Here is a 21,911-nt window from a genome sequence, read left to right as displayed (position 1 = left end):
AATCCTAGAGAGGTCCCTGCCTCCATCCCCCTGTCTCGGAGAGCATTCACCCCCCTTTGCATTCTCCCCATGCAGGGCTGCACTCTGGTGCTCTTCTCTTCCCAGGACCTGACTTCTGGAGGGAGGGGGTGAGTGAGGCCTGGGTCTGGTGGTCACGACAGAAAGGAGACACTCTGGGGAAACTCTGTGAGTGGACCAAGCCTCTGGGATGTCCCCACGGGCCCAGTGCACTTGTTCAAACCATCCCCTTTGCCCTTGAATTTCTGCCCACTCACTTCTCCACTCCCCACTCCCACTGTCCCTGGCTGGGCTGCGATGAGGGCCTGGAGAAGCCAGGCAGCTCGCAGTGAGCAGAACCCTTTGCTGGACAATGCCAGGCCCTCTGGCCTGTGCTACCAGGTGGCAGGGAAGGCTTGAGGCCAAAGCCCCAGAATGGACAGGACCCCTGGCCGAGCCTGGACACATGGTTCAGAGGATCCTGGGACCAGAAGATGGGGGAGGGTATCTCATGGCTCCCTCAGTCCCACCCATCCTGGATCTTCACTCAAGGTACTTCTGGGCCCCGGACAGTGGCAACAGCTGAGGGTGAGGAGTCGGGAGGTAGGAGAGTGTGAGACCTTCACCTCTCTACCCTGCACAACAGTCCACAGTTTGCTTCTGGAATTATCTTTAAATCCACATCATCCTCCTACTACTACTCCCCTCCAGCACCTTTGAAGGCTTTCCCACTGTTCAAAGTTAAAATCTGACCTTGGCCCTACATTCCATCACCCTCTTCACCCCCTTGTCTGTCTTCCTACTTACCTCCCCAGTGCCCCTTCTCTAAACCCTCTGCTCCATCTGGACAGATCCCAAACCGCCTCCTGCCAGGACTTCTCCCCATTCCTCTATTTCCTGCACCCCACACTTTCCTCAAGGCTCGGTGCAAATCGCACCTCCTCCCTGTAGCCCTCTCCATAACTGGACCACCAACCACCCACCGGCTCCCTGCCAGTGCTCTCTCCTCCTCTGACACCTCTTGTTAGCACCACTCATCCTTTAATGCTTGGGGTGGTGGCCCCACGTGTTGGCGGGGATTGCTTATTGGAATGAACATTGTATTGGTACAACGATGGAGCCCACTATACCTTCCTAGGAGACACAAGGGAGAGAAGCCCATGGCAGGGGGCAAAAACTCCCAGCCTGAACTCAAGAGATGTCCACATGCTGAAGGTCCCCCTCCAGTTCTGACACTGCAGGCCTGGGTCAGATAAGGAAGCCATAGGGGATGCAGAATGGAGACTAGTGCTGAGGAAGGGGGGGTGGAAAGAACTGGGGGGTCAAAGTCTGAAGGGGCTAAAGGGGGCTGAAAGGAATTCCTGTGAAGGAATGTGGTGTCCATCCTAGAAGAGAGAAAATGGAAGCTCCCTGGCGAGGAGGGAGCTGGATCTTATCTGATGTTTACATTCCAGAGGGCCGCTGTGCTGCTTCCCACCTTAATCAGAGAATACCTGAGATCCCTGCACCATGCAGGGGCAGAGGAATTCAGGAGCCTTTCCTACCCCAGGCCTGCTCCCCTCACCTCTGACCCCCCAGCTTGCTGTGTGGGTAGACTGATAGGAGCAGGGCTTCTGAATCCATTCTCTGTTCTCTGTTGCTTTGTCTAAAGTGGGCTGATCTATTAAGCTGGATTCCTTGAGAGATTACGTGAGAGGGTCTGGGAACTGTCACGGCTCCACTCCTGCAGGAAAAAAAACAAAAAAATGTATTAGAAATACCCACTGGAATAGCCGATTCTCTCAGTCAGTCTGCTACCCCCACCACCCTCACCCCACCACCGTAATGTCCAGGGTGCTAACAGGTCACCATTCATCCATGTAGCTGTCCTACCGTATGTGTGTCAGACTCAGTGCTGGGGTACAGACCCCTCTGTGATAGTCTTTGTCTTCAGTAATATACGGTGGGAGCTATGATCCAGCTATAAATGTGTTGTGAGGGAGTAGAGACAAAGTTTTGGCTTGTAGGGCCAGGCAAGGCCTCAGAGAAGCAGTGATATTGAGCTGGTTCTTGAAGGACCTATAGGTGAGTGGGCAGTGAGGTCGGGAAGCGTATTGCAGGCAGAGGGAGAAGCATGGAGAAGCGTGGAGCCAAGGTTTCCAGAGACCTCCACGTTGTTAAAATCAATGGACACTTCACGTTCCTTATGTTCCTGGATCACTTAGCTTCCAGGAGCTGGACACTCCCTCTTCTTGAAACACTCTCCTCAGTCTCTTGGTCTCTTCTCCCAACCCATCCTCCTTTACCTGATCTCTAAATTGACCTGATCTATAAGTTGACATTCCTCAGGGCTGTGTCCTGGCCCCTCTTCTCTTATGACTATGTACTGTTTCCTTGGTTCTTCTCATACATTGCCATAGCTTTAATTGCACCTTCTATATACCAAAGCCTTCCAAATTTATTAATAGATGTCCAACCCAGACCTTTCTTCTGAGCTCTAGAACAAGCCTATGGAACTTTCTGCTTAATGCCTCCTTTTGGATATCTCTTAGGCATCTCAAATTTAACCTGTTCTAAACTGGATTATTGATCTTAGCTCCCACCAGCTGCTTCTTAATTTTTGTCCTTCCAATTGTTCATGACAGATACATGGGAACCATATTTGACGTCTGCTTCTCTCTTACCCCCTCCCCACATCTACTGAATTACTAAGTCTACTTCCCAAATATGCCCAAATCTATTCCCTGCTCACATCTGCATCCATACCCAGGCTGCAACCATGTGTCTCTGCACTACTGCAACACCTTCCTAACAAAGGTCTTTTTATGGCCTCACTCCACACACCAGCCAGCACAGTCTTCTTTAAAAATAAATCCCTGGCTGGGTGCAGCGGCTCACGACTGTCATCCCAACACTTTGGGAAGCCGAGGTGAGAGGATCTCTTGAGGCCAGGAGTTTGACACCAGCTGGGGCAACATAGCGAGACTCCATCTCTACAAAAAATAGAACAATAGCCAGGCATGGTGGTACCCACCTGTAGTCCCAGCTACTAGGGAGACTGAGGTGGGAAGATCGCTTGAGCCCAGTAATTCAAGGCTGCAGTGAGCTAAGATCATGCCACTGCACTTTAGCCTGGGCAACAGAGTGAGGCCATATCACTAAAAAAATTTAACAATAAAAATAAATAAATAAATCCCACAGGCCAGGCATGGTGGTGCACGCCTGTAGCCCCAGCTATTCAGGAGGCTGAGGCAGGAGGATTTGAGCCCAGGAGTTCAAGACCAGCCTGGGCAACATGATGAGATCGGTCTTGAAAAAATAAATAAATAATAAATAAATAAAATTAAATCTCATCATGCCTCTCACCTACTTAAAATCCTTCAATGATCTGGAAAATATCTAAACTCCACAGTCAGTCCCCTTTCTCCAGCACAACCTTGTGCAATGTCCTCCTGCCAACCAGCCTTTAGCCACGCTGGGCTTCACATGGTTCTTCTACATTTTTCCAGCCCGAGGACCTAAGACTAGGTCCTATCTGCCTGTCACACATGACACATCCACTACACACACACACACACACACACACACACACACACACCACTCAGGTAGCTCCCTCCCACCTCATCCTCAGGGATCTGTCCCTTAACTTCTCAGGCTCCGGCTAAATGCTCTGGTATCCGGAAGGTGTTCAATGAGTGTGAGGAAAGAAGAGGGGGAAAGAGGGAGGGAAGGAAAAGTCACAGGCAGAGGGTGAGGCTTAGAGCAAGGAAGTATGTGGAGGGGCCAGGGGCAGGTGGAGAAGATGAGGCCAGAGAACTGCCGAGACCTGTCCCTTTGAGCGTTTCATTACAAGATCTGTATGGAGCCATTCAGGTTTATTTCTGGCACTTCATCAGTTACAACCACCTTTTTTATCGAACTACAGCTGATGGCATTATTAACTGGCAACTCCAGCGGGCCCTGTGGAAGCGGTCCTTACCTTCCTCTGCCCCCTGGTGGCCTTCTAGTACAGAGCCAGTTGTTCCTGTCTAACCCTGGGCTGCTAGAAAGTGCCTTGATTTTCTTGCTTATAGCACCATCATTTGGCCAAATCTGCTAATAGCCGGCTGCCCCATCCACACTGACTTCCAATCTTTCCACATTCCCATCGGCAGAGTTCACAGAATCACAGCCTCTTGGAGTGCAAATGTCAATGGATGGGAGCCTCACTCATGCTTGAAATTCCTTGTGGAGGACCATGCTAGCCGTGTGGATAGAATGGCAAATGACCATCGTCCACGAGTCAGGGAACTGGCCCTATGAATGTCAGGCGTGTGGCCCCATTCCCTGATGTCTCACTTGTATCTAAGCTAGGATTATCCTAGGTTTCCTGGTGCTGCCCCTCATCTGCCCTTGCCCCTACACCTTCATGCTGCCGGGAACATCTGCCACTTGTTGCTTTTCCAGATTAGCTCAGTCCTATTAACACAATCTTTGATCTCTGTCCACTGACTCTCACCACTCTTTAAAAAATAAATGTTTTAGTTTTTTCTTTATTACAAAAGCAGGACATGTTCATTATAGAAAATTAGACGGTCGGGCGTGGTGGCTCACGCCTGTAATCCTAGCACTCTGGGAGGCCGAGGCGGGTGGATCATTTGAGCTCTGGAGTTCGAGCCCAGCCTGAGCAAGAGCGAGACCCCGTCTCTACTAAAAATAGAAAGAAATTATCCGGACAACTAAAAAAATATATAGAAAAATTAGCCGGGCATGGTGGCACATGCCTGTAGTCCCAGCTACTCGGGAGGCTGAGGCAGGAGGATCCAGTTTTCTTTTTCATAACATGGAACCACTAATACTTACCTATCTTGGGAAGCTTAGGGATAATTTATTTCAAATTCTTAGAACAGTAACTGGGACAAAGTAAGCACTCAAAGAGTAGTAGCTCTGTATAAAACAGCTGATAAACTGCAAAACATTATACAAATATTAGGTATTATTATAAGGGACATAAACACCAAGGTAAAAATAGCACCTTACTTTTAAACTAATATTATACTGACTTACATTCTAGATAAGAAGAGAGTAAGAATGTTGGGAGCCCTGGAGAAGTTGAGAGCCTGGGCGGGGGGATTTACATGAGAAGTGTATCTCAGTCCACTGTGCTTTCAGGGGGACCGCAGAAGGACTGTACTGGCCTGAGTCTGCAAGTGTAGCCCTGCATGAGGAGAAAGAGGCACTGGGCAGTTCCCACTAGGTTCTTATACAGTTTAATGGGCTAAATGTGCCACCCATGAGAACATTTATTTATAATGCAAAATTAGTTTTAAAATGGCCAGAGGAATGTTTGTTGCAGTTCAGCTTATGATAGCAGAAAACTAAAAGCAATGTAAATATCCCAAACTAGGGGACTGGTTAAATAAACTATGATGTAGCCATTCATTGATGGAATACTATTCAATCCTTAAAAATAATATTATTAGCATCTTTGTAGATGAGTATTTATTGACAGGAAAATATTACAAAACAATGGGTACAAATAAATGTTTTAGTTTTTTCTTTATTACAAAAGCAGGACATCTTCATTATAGAAAATTAGACGGCCGGGCGTGGTGGCTCACGCCTGTAATCCTAGCACTCTGGGAGGCTGAGGCGGGTGGATCGTTTGAGCTCTGGAGTTCGGGCCCAGCCTGAGCAAGAGCGAGACCCCGTCTCTACTAAAAATAGAAAGAAATTATATAGACAGCTAAAAAAAAACAAAACCAAAAACAAACCAGTGTTTTGTTTTGTTTTTTTGAGACAGAGTCTCGCTGTGTTGCCTGGGCTAGAGTGAGTGCCGTGGCGTCAGCCTAGCTCACAGCAACCTCAGACTCCTGGGCTCAAGCGATCCTCCTGCCTCAGCCTCCCGAGTAGCTGGGACTACAGGCATGCGCCACCCTGCCCAGATAATTTTTTCTATACATATATTTTAGTTGGCCAGATAATTTCTTTCTATTTTTAGTAGAGACGGGGTCTCGCTCTTGCTCAGGCTGGCCTCAAACTCCTGACCTCGAGTGATCCACCCACCTTGGCCTCCCAGAGTGCTAGGATTACAGGCGTGAGCCACCACGTCCGGCCTAAACAGTGTTTTTAAATTGTTAATTATTCTAAAGCTAAAAAGTGAATGAAGAAAATAGTGATTCTTTCTAAAAATAACCATATCCTTTAGAGAAGGGGTACATTTGAGTGTGTCAAATATTCTAGGAATAACCACTGAATTTAGACATAATTTAATTTTTTTAGATATGATATTTATTTATTGGATAATTAGAATTGTTTCAAATTAATAATTTATTGGTTAATTAGTATAAGTGAATTAATAGTGTCTATCCTATCATTATAAAATTGAACAGTACAAAGATGTACAATGAAAAGTCAGTCTTTCTCCTACCCCACTCCTGAGGCAACCATTACTTACAGTTTTCTACTGTATAGGTAGATATTATTTTAACTCCATTTTACAAATGAGGAAACTAAGGCTTAGAGAGGTTGAGTAACTGGCCTGAGATCATACAGCTGATGGAGCTAATAGAAGTGATACTAGATCTTGTCCTTGACACCACATTGCCACTCTGACAACCTCCTGAGTTTACCTGTACATCCTGGGTTTGCATCCTGGATTGAGGGTCTCTGCAGAGAAACAGCTGCACATGGAGCCTGTTCAGGGCAGTACCCAGCACTGGGCCACTGGACACTGCAGGAGGAGGCCTGGGATCTGGCCCACGATTAAGCTGCTGGCACATCTCTTGATTTCCTCTTCTCTCATCTCTCTTATTCACTGGATTATGCTGGGACTCAAGCTAAGTAGAAAGAGGTTTGGGGAAAGTTAAAGTGTCACACAGATTCAAGGAAGGGAAGGGGCAGATACTGATTATAGGGTTAACTCTGTACTTTCATTTGGGCACACAAGTCTTTGTTCAGATGTAAAGTTCCTTGAAGAGTTGTTCACTGCCTCTCTTCTTTTGACGAGGGTTGACTTCCATTTCTCTACAAACACCAAGCCCAGTACAGAGAAAGAGCCTGTCAAATGGGCTGCACAGACACCTAGAAGGTTTGGGGCTAAACTACATGTCCAGGTAGTGAGATACTTCTTTCAGGAGTCCCAAACCAGCTGGGGTACAGAGCAGCTGAGACAAAATCCAATCATGGGGCTACAGGCTATCTCCCCAAAGAAGAAACACATGTCTCACTAACACAGCTGACGTCCTGTGACTGCACAGACAGCACTGGGTCAGTTTAGCTACTGCTACATAACAAACTACCCCAAGACTTAGAGGCTTAAAACAGTAACAATTTATTAGCTCACAATTCTACGATTTTAGCTGGGCTCAGTTGGGCAGTTCTGCTGGTCTCACCTGGAGCTGCTCATGTGGCTGCAGTCATGTGGACCATGACAGTTCAAGATGGCCTCATTCACATATCTGGCAGTTAGCTGGGGTTGTCAGCCAAGGCACCTTAGTTCTCTTCCATGTGGCTCTCTAGCAGAATAGCCTGGGTTCTTTACCCGTTACCAGCAGATTCCGAGAAAGTGAAAGGGGAAGCTGCAAGGTCTTCTGAGTCTAGGCTCCAGAATTCATACATTGTCACTTCCAACATATTTGTTAGCCAGAGCAAGTCACAAGGCAATTCTAAATTTAAGGAGTAGGAAAAAGATTCTACTTTTTGATGAAGGAGCTGAAAAATATTTTGGTCATGTTTTTCAACCTACCACAAACTACCTAATCCATCATTCAGTAATTTTCACACAGAAAAGGTACAGTAAAAACCAGGTATTATAATCTTATGAGACCACCTTTGCATATGTAGTCTGTTGTTGACCAAAATGTCATTATGCAGCACATGACTGTACCACATTTTCCTTATCCATTCATCTGTCAATCGACATTTAGATTCCCATTTCTTGAAACCATTGTTTTTAAGGGGTACATTTTCCAGTTCAATTACCACTAAATGAATTCAAACATAAGTTAACATGCACTATGACAACCCCTTGAAAACCTCTTCAACCAATGCCTATTTCTTGAAAGGCTGACTTTTAGCCCTAACTTTTAGCACCAACAAATCTGTACTGAGCACCAGCAGTGTTCCAGATGCTAATGAGTAGAAAGCACAAGGAAAACCAACATGGATTCTGCCGCTAAGGAGTTGACAGACCAGGAAGGAAGACAATTCAAGGATGAGGGTGACACATGCCAAACAGAAGATGCAGGCAACAGTCCTGGAGAGGTTCAGAGAAAGGAAGAGCCTCCTGGAAAAGGGGACATTTGAAGAGCCCTTGAAGGATAGATTGTATTATTGACTCATTTGATAGCGAAGAAGGAAAGAATATTCCAGGCCGGTGGGAGAGCAAAGGGGAAAAAAAAAAAAGACTCAAAGTTAGGAAAGCACAAAGTAAATATAAGCAGACAAGGAAGGTCAGTAGTAAATAAGTTTGGACCAGTAATTTGGGGCTGAAGTATATACACCTCGAATGTCTGCCCAAGCTATGTAGAGTCATTGAATGTTTGCCAGCAAGGGAATGTTTTCAGACCTATGCTTTAGTTAAAAAATTCTGGCAGCCATGTATTACATGGATTAAAAAGGAAAGACATGCCTGTAATCCTAGCACTCTGCAAGGTCAAGGTAGGAGGATCACTTGAGGTCAGGAGTTTGAGACCAGCCTGAGCAAAAGCAAGACCCTCGTCTCTACTAAAAATAGAAAAAATTAGCCAGGCATGGTGGCATGCACCTGCATCTGTAGTCCCAGCTACTCTGGGAGGCTGAAGGAGGATTGCTTGAGCCCAGGTTGCAGTGAACTAGATTGCACCACTTCACTCCAGCCAGGGAAACAGAGGGAGACTGCAGGTGGCTAATGCAGTGGTCAGGGTGGTAGGTGACGACGCAAATAACAGAAAAATGGAGAAGAGGATATGGATATGAAAGACTGCAAATATCAGGACTTAGCAAATGATTTTTAATAACCAATTTCTGATCCGCAGAAACTGTGAGATAATAAATGTTTGCTGTTTTATGCCAGTAAGTTTTAGGGCAATTTGTTATATAGCAATAGACAACTAACACCATTTAATTCCTCTGGATTTCTTTGGAACAAATGCTACAGTGTTGTCATAGACATATTTTGCAATTTTAAGTTTTCTTTATTTTTAAAGAAATCTCTGGGAAATTGGAAAGAAGATGGACCTCACAGATAACTCTGTGTCTATAGCTCTGCTACTTGCTTGCTATGTGCCCTTGGGTAAGGTACTTCTTGTTTCTGAGCCTTCGGGTCATTACCTAAAAATGAGAATGATCACATCAACCTTGTAGGGCCTCTGTGAGGATGAATAAGCTAGTTCATTATGTGTTTGTCATAAAATGGGGATATCTTAGATGCTCAGTAACTGAAAGTCTCTCCCTCCCCGATATATCCCTATCTTATTTGGCTTTTCTCTGAACTTTCTGAAATCTACTGCCTCAGAAGATGCAGGCAACAGTCCTGGAGAGGTTCAGAGAAAGGAAGAGCCTCCTGGAAAAGGGGACATTTGAAGAGTCCTTGAAGGATAGATTGTATTATTGACTCATTTGATAGCGAAGAAGGAAAGAATATTCCAGGCCGGTGGGAGAGCAAAGGGGGAAAAAAAAAAAAAGACTCAAAGTTAGGAAAGCACAAAGTAAATATAAGCAGACAAGGAAGGTCAGTAGTAAATAAGTTTGGACCAGTAATTTGGGGCTGAAGTATACACACCTCAAATGTCTGCCCAAGCTATGTAGAGTCATTGAATGTTTGCCAGCAAGGGAATGTTTTCAGACCATTTAATTCAATGGTCTTCTTAATTTTCAGGTATCAGTCCATTTTAATGATCCAAACCAGAAGAAATACAGAATCTCAAGTCTCACTCCAGTCCTACTGAATTTGAATTTGACTTTTAACAAATTCTCCAGGTGATGTGTAAGCACATTAAAATCTGAGAAGCACTGGACTAGTAGATAGCTCAAACCTAATAGGGCCATAACCGAGCCCACACAACCTCTCCAAACCTGCTCCTCCCAGGCTTTGCCATCTAAGTAAATTGCATCACCCAGCTCTTCATGCCAAAAACTTGGGAGTCATCTTTGATAACTAGTTATTTAGGCAAAAGTGCCTCGAGCCCATGAAAAGTTATGTGGCCCTGGCAACAATAAACTTTTTTTTTTTCTTTCTTTTTGGTACAGGGTCTTGCTCTGTCTCCCAGGCTGGAGTACAGTGGCACAATCATAGCTCACTGCAGTCTTGAAAATTCCTAGGCTCAAGCAATCCTCCTGCCTCAGCCTCCAGAGTAGCTGGGACTACAGGTGTGTGCCACCACCATGCCCAGATGGGGTCTTACTACATTGCCCAGGCTGGTCTCCAACTCCTGACCTCAAGCAGTTCTCCACATCAGCCTCCCAAAGTGCTGGGGTTACAGGCATGAGGCATTGTGCCTGGAGTCAGAAACAACCTTCAAACTGGACCTTCTCTTCCATTTATTGCATCTGTATAATCCACTGTCCATTCAGTAACTTAAATAGTATTTTTTTCTAATTAAAGTGTGACTTACAAAGAGTACATAAATCTTAATTGTACAATCTGATAAAGTTTTACTATACACCCCGTAACCACCATTCACATCAAGATACCAAGTAATCCTTTGTAAAAACTTACATCAAGTCATGACATTCCTCCGCTTAAAATCATTCCATCCTTTCCCAACCTACTTGAAGTAAAATCCAACCACCTCCTAAGCCTGGCTTACAAAGCCTCACATGATCCAACCCCTTCCTATCTCACACTTCATTTTGTACCACTCTTCCTCCGCCCACACCATACTGCCAGCAACCCACCTTTAAATTCCTGAATTGCAAAGATGTTCCAGCCCTGGAGCCTTAGCTCCAGCTGTGCATCCCGTCTTTTCCTAAACCCCTTTGGAAAACATTCCTAGGGCTGCTTGGCTGCTTGTAATTTAGATCTCAGCCTAAATGTCACTTCCCCAGAGGCCTTCTTTGATCAGACAATCTAAAGTTGCACCCAATCACCGTTTTATTGTATCACCTTTAGTTATTTGCTGAATGCTTATTATTTCCAACATTCTATTTATTCGTTGCTGTCCTTCCCTCACTAGAATATAATCTCCTTTGGGGCAATTTTGTTTTGTGTTATACCCACAAGCGTCTGTAACAGTGCCTGGCACAGCATTGCTGCTCAACAAGTCTTCATTTAAATGAATGAAATGGATCATTAGCTAGATAGCGCTTGGCTCTGAAATCAAAAGGGCCTGAGTTTGACTAAACCTAGTCAGTAAATTAGAGCACTGAATTAGGTAAAAACCCATGGCAATTAAGTGTTCAATATGTGTTACCCTCTCGTTCCTTCTCAACACACCTAAAGAGCATGCCAGGTTTATTCTGCCTTTACAAAAAAGTTTTTTTTTCCCCCCCTTCTGCAACACAGGTGATTAAAACAGAAACTAGGGCCGGGCGCGGTGACTCACGCCTATATCCTAGCACTTTGGGAGGCCGAAGTGGGAGCACGGTTTGAGGCCTGGAGTTGGAGACCAGCCTGAGAAAGAGCGAGACCCCCGTCTCTACAAAAAACACAAAAATACGCCTGGCATGGTGGCGCTCGCCAGTAGTCCCAGGTACTCGGGAGGCTGAGGCAGGAGGATGGTTGATGTGAACTATGATGATGCCACTGCATTCAAGCCCGGGCGACAGAGCAAGACCCTGTCTCCAAAGTAATACAAAACACCAAAAAACCGAAACTGAGAATCCCCTCTTTCCCAGCCCACCTCGATTCCGAGCGGGAGAAGTGGCACCGGCAAACGCACACCCTTCCCACTTCCCCCACCAACAGGAAGTCTGCTTAACACGAGACCCCGCCCCCGGCACGGCCCGAATCCGCGCGCAGCCCTACGTAAAGCGCGAGGAGTTTCGCGACAGCCCAGGCCCCACCCCTTTGGCCACATGTCGCACAGGTCTTCCCGTCGGACGCCGCGCTACCTCCCCGCGCTGCTTTACGAACCTAGAGCAGCGCCGCCCCGCCTCCTGTCTCCTTCCTCACCTCCCCGCCCCCTCCCAGTTTCGCGTCTCCTAGTCCGACGCGCCCGCTATAATCACGTGATTGCTTCATCCGGGTCCTTTGCGTTCTCTCTCCCTCTCCCAACATGGCGGCCTCAGGTGAGCGAGCGGCTGAGCGCGGCCAAGGACCGGGCTCCGAAACCACCCTCCGAGCCTGATCCATTGATTCCCTGGAGTCGGGGAGCGGGCAGCATCGGTCCCCTTCCGACTTGGGGACTGCGGCAGGCTGGCGGTGTGGCCATGTTAGGTTATCGTCTCGGGATGTTTGGGGGGGAGGGGAAGGTGTCCTTCCCCTCCCCCTTACACCCTTTTCACCCCGTACGCGCGAGGTTGGAGTAGGCAGTAATGGTGGACTCTGGCTTGAATTGGAGTGAGGAAGCGCAGGAAAGGCCTGCCAGAGGCGCGAGGCCTCTTCATAGACGTGAAGCACTGTGCCCGCGTGGAGGAAGGAAGGAGGCAGTTGGCGCGCGGACGAGTGCACATTAAGGTCTCCGAGGCGCGAGGCCGTTGCGGACAGGAGTGGGGGCAGGGGAATAAAGGGGGGGGCAGTTAGAACGCGAGCGCGAGTCGGTGGAGGGGCGGGGGAAGGCAGCGGTGCGCGTGCGCTGTAGGAGAGAACAGGGTGGTGGAGACGGGTGTGCCTTAAAAGCATGCGCTAGAACCCAGATGGAAAGCTTTTTTGCGCTTGTGTTGGGCACCCTTATTTCCTTTTACTTTTTATGCTCATCTCTTTTTAGAGTGCGACCTGGGTCATATACTCTTCCAAGGTACAAGTGTTAAGTTTGAAGGTTGGAACTACTAGACTTAGATGGGGGTGGGGAGCCCAGTGTGGAGCGCCCACGTGTTAGAGGAGAAGCCGGGGTGGGCACCCAGATATCCCTCTTGGCCTTTCTTTTCCTATTCAGTGAACACTTTTTGCTTAGAGCAAACTATATGCTAACTTCCCTGCTCTTATGAAACTTGTATTTTGGTTGAATTTTGATAGCTTCAATGGTAGTGTTCAGTTCTTCCCCACCCCCGAAATAACTGTACAACTACTAGGAGTTGCTGTTAAAATAATGCTCACTAGTGGCTGGAGTTTGTTTCTTTTTTAGACTTGTTTGGAGGGGAATATCGGTGCCATGCAAGTCTCCTTGCATTTGTAATAGACATATAAGAGCAGTCGTGAGCTGTGTAACATCTTGTAGCATTGATTGTACTTTTTAGGATACAGTTTCTTTTTTCTGGCATGACCTTGCATTTTGCAAAACATTTTTTGAACTTCTACCTCTGAACGCTCATGTCACACTCCAGGAGTTCATCTCTATTATTACAAGGAAACTAAGCCTTAGGGTCGTCTTTGGAACATGTTGAGGGAATTGAGGTGCATTTGAACACTTTCACTGGTGTAGTATTTGACAGTGAATCAAGCACTTTTATGTATGTTGTCTTAATTGATTCTGAGAGGTAATGTAGGGAGATGGTGGTATTTCTCAGCTGAGGAAAATTATTTAAGGTCACAGTGCTTGCAGGTGGCAGAGCAAGGTGGAAATCTTTGAGATCCTGACTCCTTACCAACTTGGAAGTACCAAGGTGTCATCCTCAGTTTGGGATGCTGCCCAAAGGCATCTGAAGTTTAGAGAAATGTTCATATTTTTTTCTACTGTGGGCTAGCACATTCCTATATATATTTTAAGCTAATCCTTGCATGAAGTGCTTATTTTGCCTGGATTTGCCACCTTGACAATTTAGTGAAAAGTCTATATTTCTTTTCTCTTTAGCTTTTGTGGAATTTTTAGAAGTGGAAGACATGATAACAGTCCATGTCCTTTTACCAAGTTGAGTGAAATCCAGACTAGTTAAACCAATTTGCTCAGTGATTTCCCCTTCTGTTGTTCTTCCATATTTACTGTACCCCCTTGAAAACCCTTATTTCCTTTAATTCAGTTCAATAAGTCTTTTTAGTTGCTGCTGGTATCTGAGCACAGGGTTACATATTACAGTGTGCCCTTGAGGAATTTGGAATTTATCAAATTTCTTCTCCCTCTTTGAATCTTTTCTGATCATATTGACTCCGTTCAGTAATCAGTATTCCCAGATGTTGGAAATGGACCTTATGTTTTCTTGGTGAAAATACATGATACTACTTCATAGGCCTCTTTTACTGTCAAATTACATGAAAAATTTCTTTGCAGCAATACTAGTTTCTAATGTGACCCAATATTGACTTTCAAGAACTGAAAATGTGTCAGAACTGACTGGAATGAGGATAATTTGAATTCCTAAGAAACTGGATTGAGCCAGGGCACTTAATTCCTTGGATCGCTTATTAAAAAGAATACTCTTTAAAAATAAGAGGTTTTCATTTTTCTTAAATTTTCATTGTGACTATTTTAGTAAACTTGTTACAGGCCAGTTACCTCTTGATTCCCAGTTTCCTCATCTGTGAAGTGGTCATAGTGTTAATATTATCTGCTCTCCCCATAACTTACAGAGAATCAAATGTGGTTGATACAGGTTAACATTTAAAATGCTTTAAAGGCCGGGCGCGGTGGCTCACGCCTGTAATCCTAGCTCTGGGAGGCCGAGGCGGGTGGATCGCTCGAGGTCAGGAGTTCGAGACCAGCCTGAGCAAGAGTGAGACCCCGTCTCTACTAAAAATAGAAAGAAATTATCTGGCCAACTAAAAATATATATACAAAAAAATTAGCCGGGCATGGTGGCTCATGCCTGTAGTCCCAGCTACTAGGGAGGCTGAGGCAGTAGGATCGCTTAAGCCCAGGAGTCTGAGGTTGCTGTGAGCTAGGCTGATGCCACGGCACTCACTCTAGCCCGGGCAACAAAGTGACACTCTGTCTCAAAAAAAAAAAAAAAAAAAAAATGCTTTAAAATTGGAAATAGTGTATGTAAGCTTGTGCATAGGCCTTTCATTTATGTAACACTTTCAAATGCCATCATGTGTGACATCTTATTTTTACGGGGAGCAAATGGTGTCCAGTGGTGGTTTTTATACAGTACTAACCCTCATAGTTAAGAAATACTTTCAAGGGTTGCCATCATATGTTGTCACAAATTACTTATATTCAAATCCCATCTTATACCCTGTATTTGTTATGCTGGGAGGAGGATACCGAGATTCAGAATGCCAGGACTGAAACTCTTTATAAAAGTTGAAATACAAAGAGTAGTGTCAATTAAAGTAAAACAGTGTTCCTAAGTAATGTCATTGAAAAAATAGGTATTTTCATTTACATGTACTTTTAATAACAACTTTGAGCTTTAATTCACAAGCCACACATATGTATATAGATTGAGATAGAATACCCTACTACTTTTTATTAGTCTCAAAACATCACAGAATTTATTCTTTTTTCATAATGGTGGGGGAAAGAATGGACTTGAGTATGGTATTTTGTTTTAAATGCTTATTTGTAAGTATGTGCATGTACATTTATGAGTATGCACACAGAAGTCAGTTTCTTAGATTTGTAATAGCTATTGTTAAGGTTCTAATGGTGGGAAAGTGCCCAAAGCAAGAAGTTAAGCTGAATTTTTATAGCTCCTCTCTTACTGAGAGGCTCTAACCAGTTTGTGTAACGGTGTGCATTGGGCACTTACTTTGTTTTATTAAGTAAATGGTCAAATTGTGTACCTGGAGAGGTAAGGAAAAGGCCATATGGCATTGTTTCTCATACTGTGTCCAGATGAAGTAACTGAACACAGGGGTTAAGATGATGGAGCTTATTAATTAGTCCTGACTTAATCTTTACTGTGCTGAATATTTACATTATCTGTGTAAAGATAATCCCCAACTTACAATGATTTATTTGATTTAGGACTTTTGACTTCACAGTGGATTTATTGGGCTATTAAATGCATTTTCGACCTAAGATTTTTCCACTTACAATGGCTTTATCATGACATAGCCCTATAAGTCAAGGTGCATCTATATAGCATGGGAAAGGTGAAGCCTCTGAGATTATGATAATGTATGAAACGTCTTTTCATGGCTAGGCTTTAAACAGTGATATAATTAATCTAATTCTAGGCACTCTGTTATTTAGGTGAGTTGATTACATTTATACAATGTTGCTGACTATGGGAAACACTTGTTAATTATTAGTTTTTAATTCCAGAGAATTTGACAGGACTCACTTTTAATAAGATTTATTCAGATATAGTTCATATACTATGAAATTTTCCCTCTTAAAATGTACAGCTCGGTGACTTGTAGTATATTCACAGAGATGTTCAACCATCGGCACTAATTTCAGAATATTTTCGTCATCCTCCAAAAAAACAGCTTTCCCATTAATAATCACTTCCTCTTCCCCCCAACCACTATAATCTACTGTTTCTATGGAGTTGCCTATTTCAAACATTTTGTATAAATGGTATCATATAACACCATGGTCTTTTATGACAAGCTTTTTTCACTCAACATAATGTTTTCAGGGTTCATCCATTATCGTAGGATGTATCAGTACTTGTTCCTTTTTATTGTCAAATGATACTTCATTATAAGAATAAACTACATTTCATTTATCCATTTCAGTTCATGGGCATTGGATTGTTTCCCCCTTTTTGGGTATTGTGAATAATGCTGCTATGAACATTCCTGTACAAGTTCTTGTACTTCTCTGACTTTTTTAGTTCACTTACTAAAACATTTAGAAGAGTTGATAACCCCATAAAATAAGTGGAACTTAGGCTGGCAATATCTAAAATTAAGAAACTTAATTTTTGCCAAAGCCTCATCTGAACATTAAATGCTATGGGAATTTCCCTTCCCAGATAAGAAATATTCATTTAAGGAAGATGCAGAAATAGGGCTGCATTTTACAACCAGTAAGCTTTATTGCTTATAGTACTATAAGGCATCCTCTGTTTGGAAATAAAGAACTAGCTGCCAGTCTGTAGGTGTTATCATTTCAATATCTGTCATCTGGTGCTTTTATTACTAATAAAGTAGACTAATAACAGGAAAACATTCTGAGGAGGAAAATAGAGGAAGCATATTTTATATCTGCCACAGCCTGATAACTGAAAATTCAGTTCATTGCAGTCACTTTTCTGCTAGTATATTTTATGTGGGACTAACATTTCTTATTTATTTGTCCTTTTATTTATTGAATGAAAACATTACTTAAGACAGTGGTTTTCAACTGTGGAGCAATTTTATCTTCCCAAAACTCTGCACCCCAGGGACATTCGGCAACGTCTGGAGGCATTTTTGGTTGTCACAATGAGAGGGGGCTGGGGGGGATTGCTACTGGCATCTAATAAGTAGAAGTCAGAGATACTGCTGAACATCCTACAGTGCATGGGACAGTCCCCCATGACAAGAAATTACCCAAGCTAAAATGTCAGTAGTGCTGAAATAGAGAAACCCTGACTTAAGAAGACCACAAATGTATTGTCTTTTGTTTAAGGACTTGCAGACTTAAAGAAAATTTGAAAAGATGATTACTTTTTAAGATCTTTTATTTAACCTATATGGATGTGTAAAGAGTTTGCAGTATGTGGTTCCCCCCCCCCAAGTTGCCCCCTTCTGTATAAATAATTGGGGTACATTTTGTTTTGTTAGGTGATTGATTTGTTAACTTTTTAACCAATTCACAAATGATTTAGAAGAATTGAACCAGTTCAATCATTGCGGCAAGAGATTGATAAACCTGGAGCATTAAACAGTGCTTTACTTGTAAAGCAGAGGGAATGTTGTGGAAACCGTAAACTTGTAATGGGCCTAGGTATTGGAGGAGCAAAGGGCACGGAAGATTCAGATAACATCTTCTCTCAGTTATTGGAATGAAATAGAGTGGAACAAACACTGACACCCACTTTAGATTTATTGATTTTGCTTTTCAAGGGCTAGCTCCTTTAAACCTGCTTATATTGTGACTGATTCAATGCTGCTGCTAGATTTAAATGTTAGCAATCCTATGAAGGAACTTTAGCCTGTTTTTAGAGACTCATCCAAGAGTGATTTCTCAACTAGATGGTGGTTGAGAAGGTGAGAATCAGAGAGGAAGGGGAAATGTATGATTTAAAAAGACATTCTAAAATTAACAGTGCTTTAATACTTTTTAGACATCTTTAATTTGTTTTGAAATTTCAAATAACATTAAAGAAGAGTGAGACTTTTGTTTGTCAAGAGAGTCAAGGGGTAAGAGTTGAAAAACCCTGATCTACAAAGTTGATTTAAGCCAAATCAGACCAAAGGGCAGGTTAATTCCAGATTGTACTGTTTTGTTATGAGATATGTACATAGAATAAGGAGGAAAGGGATACCTTATTCACATTCTTATATTCTTATGTTGAACTTGACCTCATTGTTTGTACCCACCACCAGTCAGTTCTATTTTTATTCCCCCAATGGCAAGACAGGTTAATAATTGGATATTGGCTGATGATACTAGATTAAGCCTCATGAGGGTAAGGATCTCTAGCTAGCATCATACTAATCCCAGACACTATTTTTGAATTAAAGGATAGGAAAAATACTAAAATAAGCCTATGCACAATAACTGTTGTACTTTGTTCTTGTTCAAATTAGCTTATTAAAGTTTCCCCTAGATCTTTGTGTATGGGCTTGGGCAATTTCAGTGCTATAGGACCCAACCTCAGCATAACTGTTTTCTTTCAGAGCTATAGAATAGATTCAAAAAGTGATCTGGTTGATCGTAAATGTGGTTTTTGGAGCCAAATTAGTGTTAAGTCACTTGAGAGAAATATGGAAACGTCACATTCATGGCCATCTTTTATTTGTGCTTTTGCAGCCAGGTTCATCTGGTTTGCACATTGAAACCATAATACTTCAGGTTCTTATTGTGTCCAGAAGACTATGTGTAACATTAATAGCAAATGCATCCCCTTTATTTCCCAAAAGTTGAGTTTTAAAAGAAAGATACCAAATGAGAGAGCAACCTTAAGTTTAAGCGAGTGGTGTGCATGAAGTTATAGATACTTAGTCCTCTTAGATTAAAAACTGGGTGAGAATTGGAACATGGAGGAATAATTCATGATTAATAAAAGCCATAGAGCTGATCTTTGTTACAACAAAGCTATTTGCTTTTTTAATCATGTAGTGGTTGCTATTGGGTCAGTTCTAGAACTGGAACTGGAACTTAGTCCCTTCTGTTCTGAATGAGCTTTTGATTGGTGGCATCTCAGAAGTTCTGAGGACTGCATAGAGAGAGCCAGCGTCAGTCCACTAAATGGAGCCATTTGGAGATTACTAGATATTTCATAACCACAGAAAACATTTGAATATGTGGGTTGTTAAGGTCGTCTTGTATTTTCTTTGTAGTATCATATGTTCATATGCAGTATTAAGGTAGGGAAGGAGATAAAATTTTTTCTAGAGGGAAGCGAAATCTAGAGTATATGAGTCTTAACATCCAAACGCTTTCAAATAACATTGAGTACATTTTACCTGGTATGGTAACCTGCAATAGAACTAATAATATGCTGCTTAGAGGCAGGGATCCCTGTGGTATATAGAAAGACCCTTAGGCTTGGCATAAAAAACCTGGGTTTTAATTCTAGCTCAACCAACCAACGTCTCCATAACTTTAGAGACATCTGATGTCTCATTTAACCTTTCTGAGACTTGTTTCCTTCTCTGTAAATTGATAGTTATGATTCCTTGCTTACATGGTTATTTTGCAAGTATCAAATAATCCTCAAAAGTACCATACAGAATATGTTACGGGATAGGAATTTTGTCTTATTTATTTTTGTATCCAAGGAGCAATGAATGTAGTTACTGAACAAAAGTAGTTCTCTGCTTGAGAACAATAGTTTGAGGTTGCAGTGAGGCATAATGACACCACTGCACTCTAGGCTGGGCAACAGAGTAAGACCCTGCCTCCAAAAAAAGAAAACCAAAGTAGTTGCTAAATTAAAAATCTCAAGTGATAAATAAGTGGACATAGTAAAAAATAAAAGATTGCCTCCATACCAGTTATACTCCCCAGAGAGACTGTTGAACATGCCTCTAGACCATTTTCCATATATTACACATAATATGTATTCTGAAACTTCTAAATTTTTCACTTACTATTGAATTCTTCTTTCTGTGTCATTACATTGTACTTTCTCCTTGTTTGTGTGCACAGTATCCCCTCAATATAAAAGTGCCATAATCTAATCCTTTGATAGGTCTTTTTGTTGCTTTATCAGTGTATTTAACAATATTGCATCATACAGTACTGTAAATACCTAAGTATTAATAAATCTTTCCTTTGCCTTCTTAAAACAGCAAAAAAGAAGAATAAGAAGGGGAAGACTATCTCCCTGACAGACTTTCTGGCTGAGGATGGGGGGACTGGTGGAGGAAGCACCTATGTCCCCAAACCAGTCAGCTGGGCTGATGAAACAGATGACCTGGAAGGAGATGGTAATTTTTTCTTTTGTTTGTTGTCATATTTGGAATTTTCATTATCTTCAAGACAAAAGCTAGTCTGTAATAATTTACATCATGTGTAATTTGAAAAGAATTTAGTCATTTTGTAACACCTGAAATCTTATGTATTTTATGTCATCTTATGGTTATTCTGAGGTTTAGGCTATTTTACTTTGCGATAGGGACTGAAGTCATTCAGGGGAGCTTTGCTAGTTCACGCTTTGCATTAACAGACTTTTCTCAAGTCACCATCCTTTTAGGCATCATTTTCTCCATTTTAAAAGTAAAGAGTAGATTATTTTTTAAATTCCTTCTAAGTCTCAAATTCTGTGGTATTCTCATAAAGTGATAACTGCAGTATAATCTGCAAACTGTACTTACTCAGAGCCTAGGAATAATTATTTCTAATAGTTATTGGTATGAAGTCAGGGTGTTCCTGGGTAAATGAAAATGGTGTGAGGGGCCAGGTGTGGTGGCTCATGCCTATAATCCCAGTACTTTCAGAGGCCAAATGGGGAAGGATTGCTTGAGGCCAGGAGTTTGAGACCAGTCTGGGCAATAAGTGAGACCCTGTCTCTATAAAAAATAAGAATTAGCTGGGCATGGTGGCTCCTGCCTGTACTCCTAGTTACTCAGGAGGCTGAGGCAGGAGGATCTCTTGAGCCCAGCAATTCGAGGTTGCAGTGAGCTATGATTGTGCCACTGCGCTTTAGTCTGGACAACAGACTGAGACCCTATCCAAAAAAAAAAAAGATATGAGGAAAAGCAATGGGTACAATAATTATAGTGGAAAATACAGAAGAGTCATTGGGTGTCACTTGGACAAGCTCTGCCTTCAGGGATAATACCAGGAAGCTCTGTGCCAGGAATAATCAGGAGCTATTTTTTATAATTATCAAGTATGATATAAATCTGGTCACCGTTTTTTTCTACAAAATTTTATTACAGACTGAAAGAATACTTTTGTGACCTATTTTCATAATTCCTGAAAATAGGAAATTTTATAAGTTGTACTTTCTGTAAGTGTTGGTATCTGAAATACAAGTTCATGGACAGAACTGTAAGGAAAGATTTTTGTTTGGCTTTTTTTTAAGGGACAATAAACTATGAAGAAAATAACTCTCCAGACCAACGGTAGGAATATAAGAGTTGTCAGTAATGGTTAAACACATAACGGAGTGAGAGGGACCCGGGTTTGAATCCTAGCTCTGGTGCTCTGTGACCTTGGGCAAATTACTGTCTGAAATCTGAGTTTCCTTTTCTGTAGAATGGGGAACAAACTCACAGGATTGTTACAAAGATGGGATATAATGAATATAAAGTACCTAACATTTCAGAAGCATTTTCTCTTTTACAACTTCTTTTGTGGTGGAATGTAAAGCACCCTTACCGCCAAACTCCCACCTTTTTTTGTTCTGTTGCTTTCCTGATACAGTGCGTTTAATATTTCACAGTTAAC

At 42.7% G+C, this 21,911-nt stretch overlaps 1 protein-coding gene and 1 long non-coding RNA gene across 5 annotated transcripts in view; one reads left to right on the top strand and one right to left on the bottom strand.

The window, feature by feature from the left end:
• Window positions 1-501: 501 nt before the first annotated feature.
• Window positions 502-11,827, bottom strand: LOC123639785. 3 transcript variants are annotated; one of them, XR_006735805.1, is made up of 4 exons: window positions 11,778-11,827; window positions 7,350-7,558; window positions 6,588-6,794; window positions 502-1,720 (listed from the first exon to the last, which is right to left on the bottom strand). It is a non-coding gene; the product is annotated as an uncharacterized LOC123639785 (long non-coding RNA). The 3 variants fall into 3 exon arrangements; XR_006735806.1 differs by having other exon boundaries at window positions 7,350-7,553; window positions 11,778-11,792; XR_006735804.1 differs by lacking the exon at window positions 11,778-11,827 and having other exon boundaries at window positions 7,350-7,612.
• A 101-nt stretch (window positions 11,828-11,928) lies between these two features.
• The window catches only part of EIF4B (eukaryotic translation initiation factor 4B), a 28,178-nt gene continuing 18,195 nt past the window's right edge, over window positions 11,929-21,911 (top strand). The window contains exons 1-2 of one of the 2 annotated variants that reach the window (XM_045553913.1): window positions 11,929-12,165; window positions 20,309-20,446. In XM_045553913.1, coding sequence (XP_045409869.1) covers window positions 12,153-12,165; window positions 20,309-20,446 — 151 coding nt within the window. In that variant the 5' untranslated portion in view covers window positions 11,929-12,152. The remainder of the gene's footprint in view (window positions 12,166-20,308; window positions 20,447-21,911) is intronic. The other variant, XM_045553914.1, reaches the window with a different exon arrangement.

This window comes from Lemur catta, chromosome 6 (assembly GCF_020740605.2).
Source record: "Lemur catta isolate mLemCat1 chromosome 6, mLemCat1.pri, whole genome shotgun sequence".
Lineage (NCBI taxonomy): Eukaryota > Metazoa > Chordata > Mammalia > Primates > Lemuridae > Lemur > Lemur catta.
This window is presented reverse-complemented; position numbering and strand designations above follow the sequence as displayed.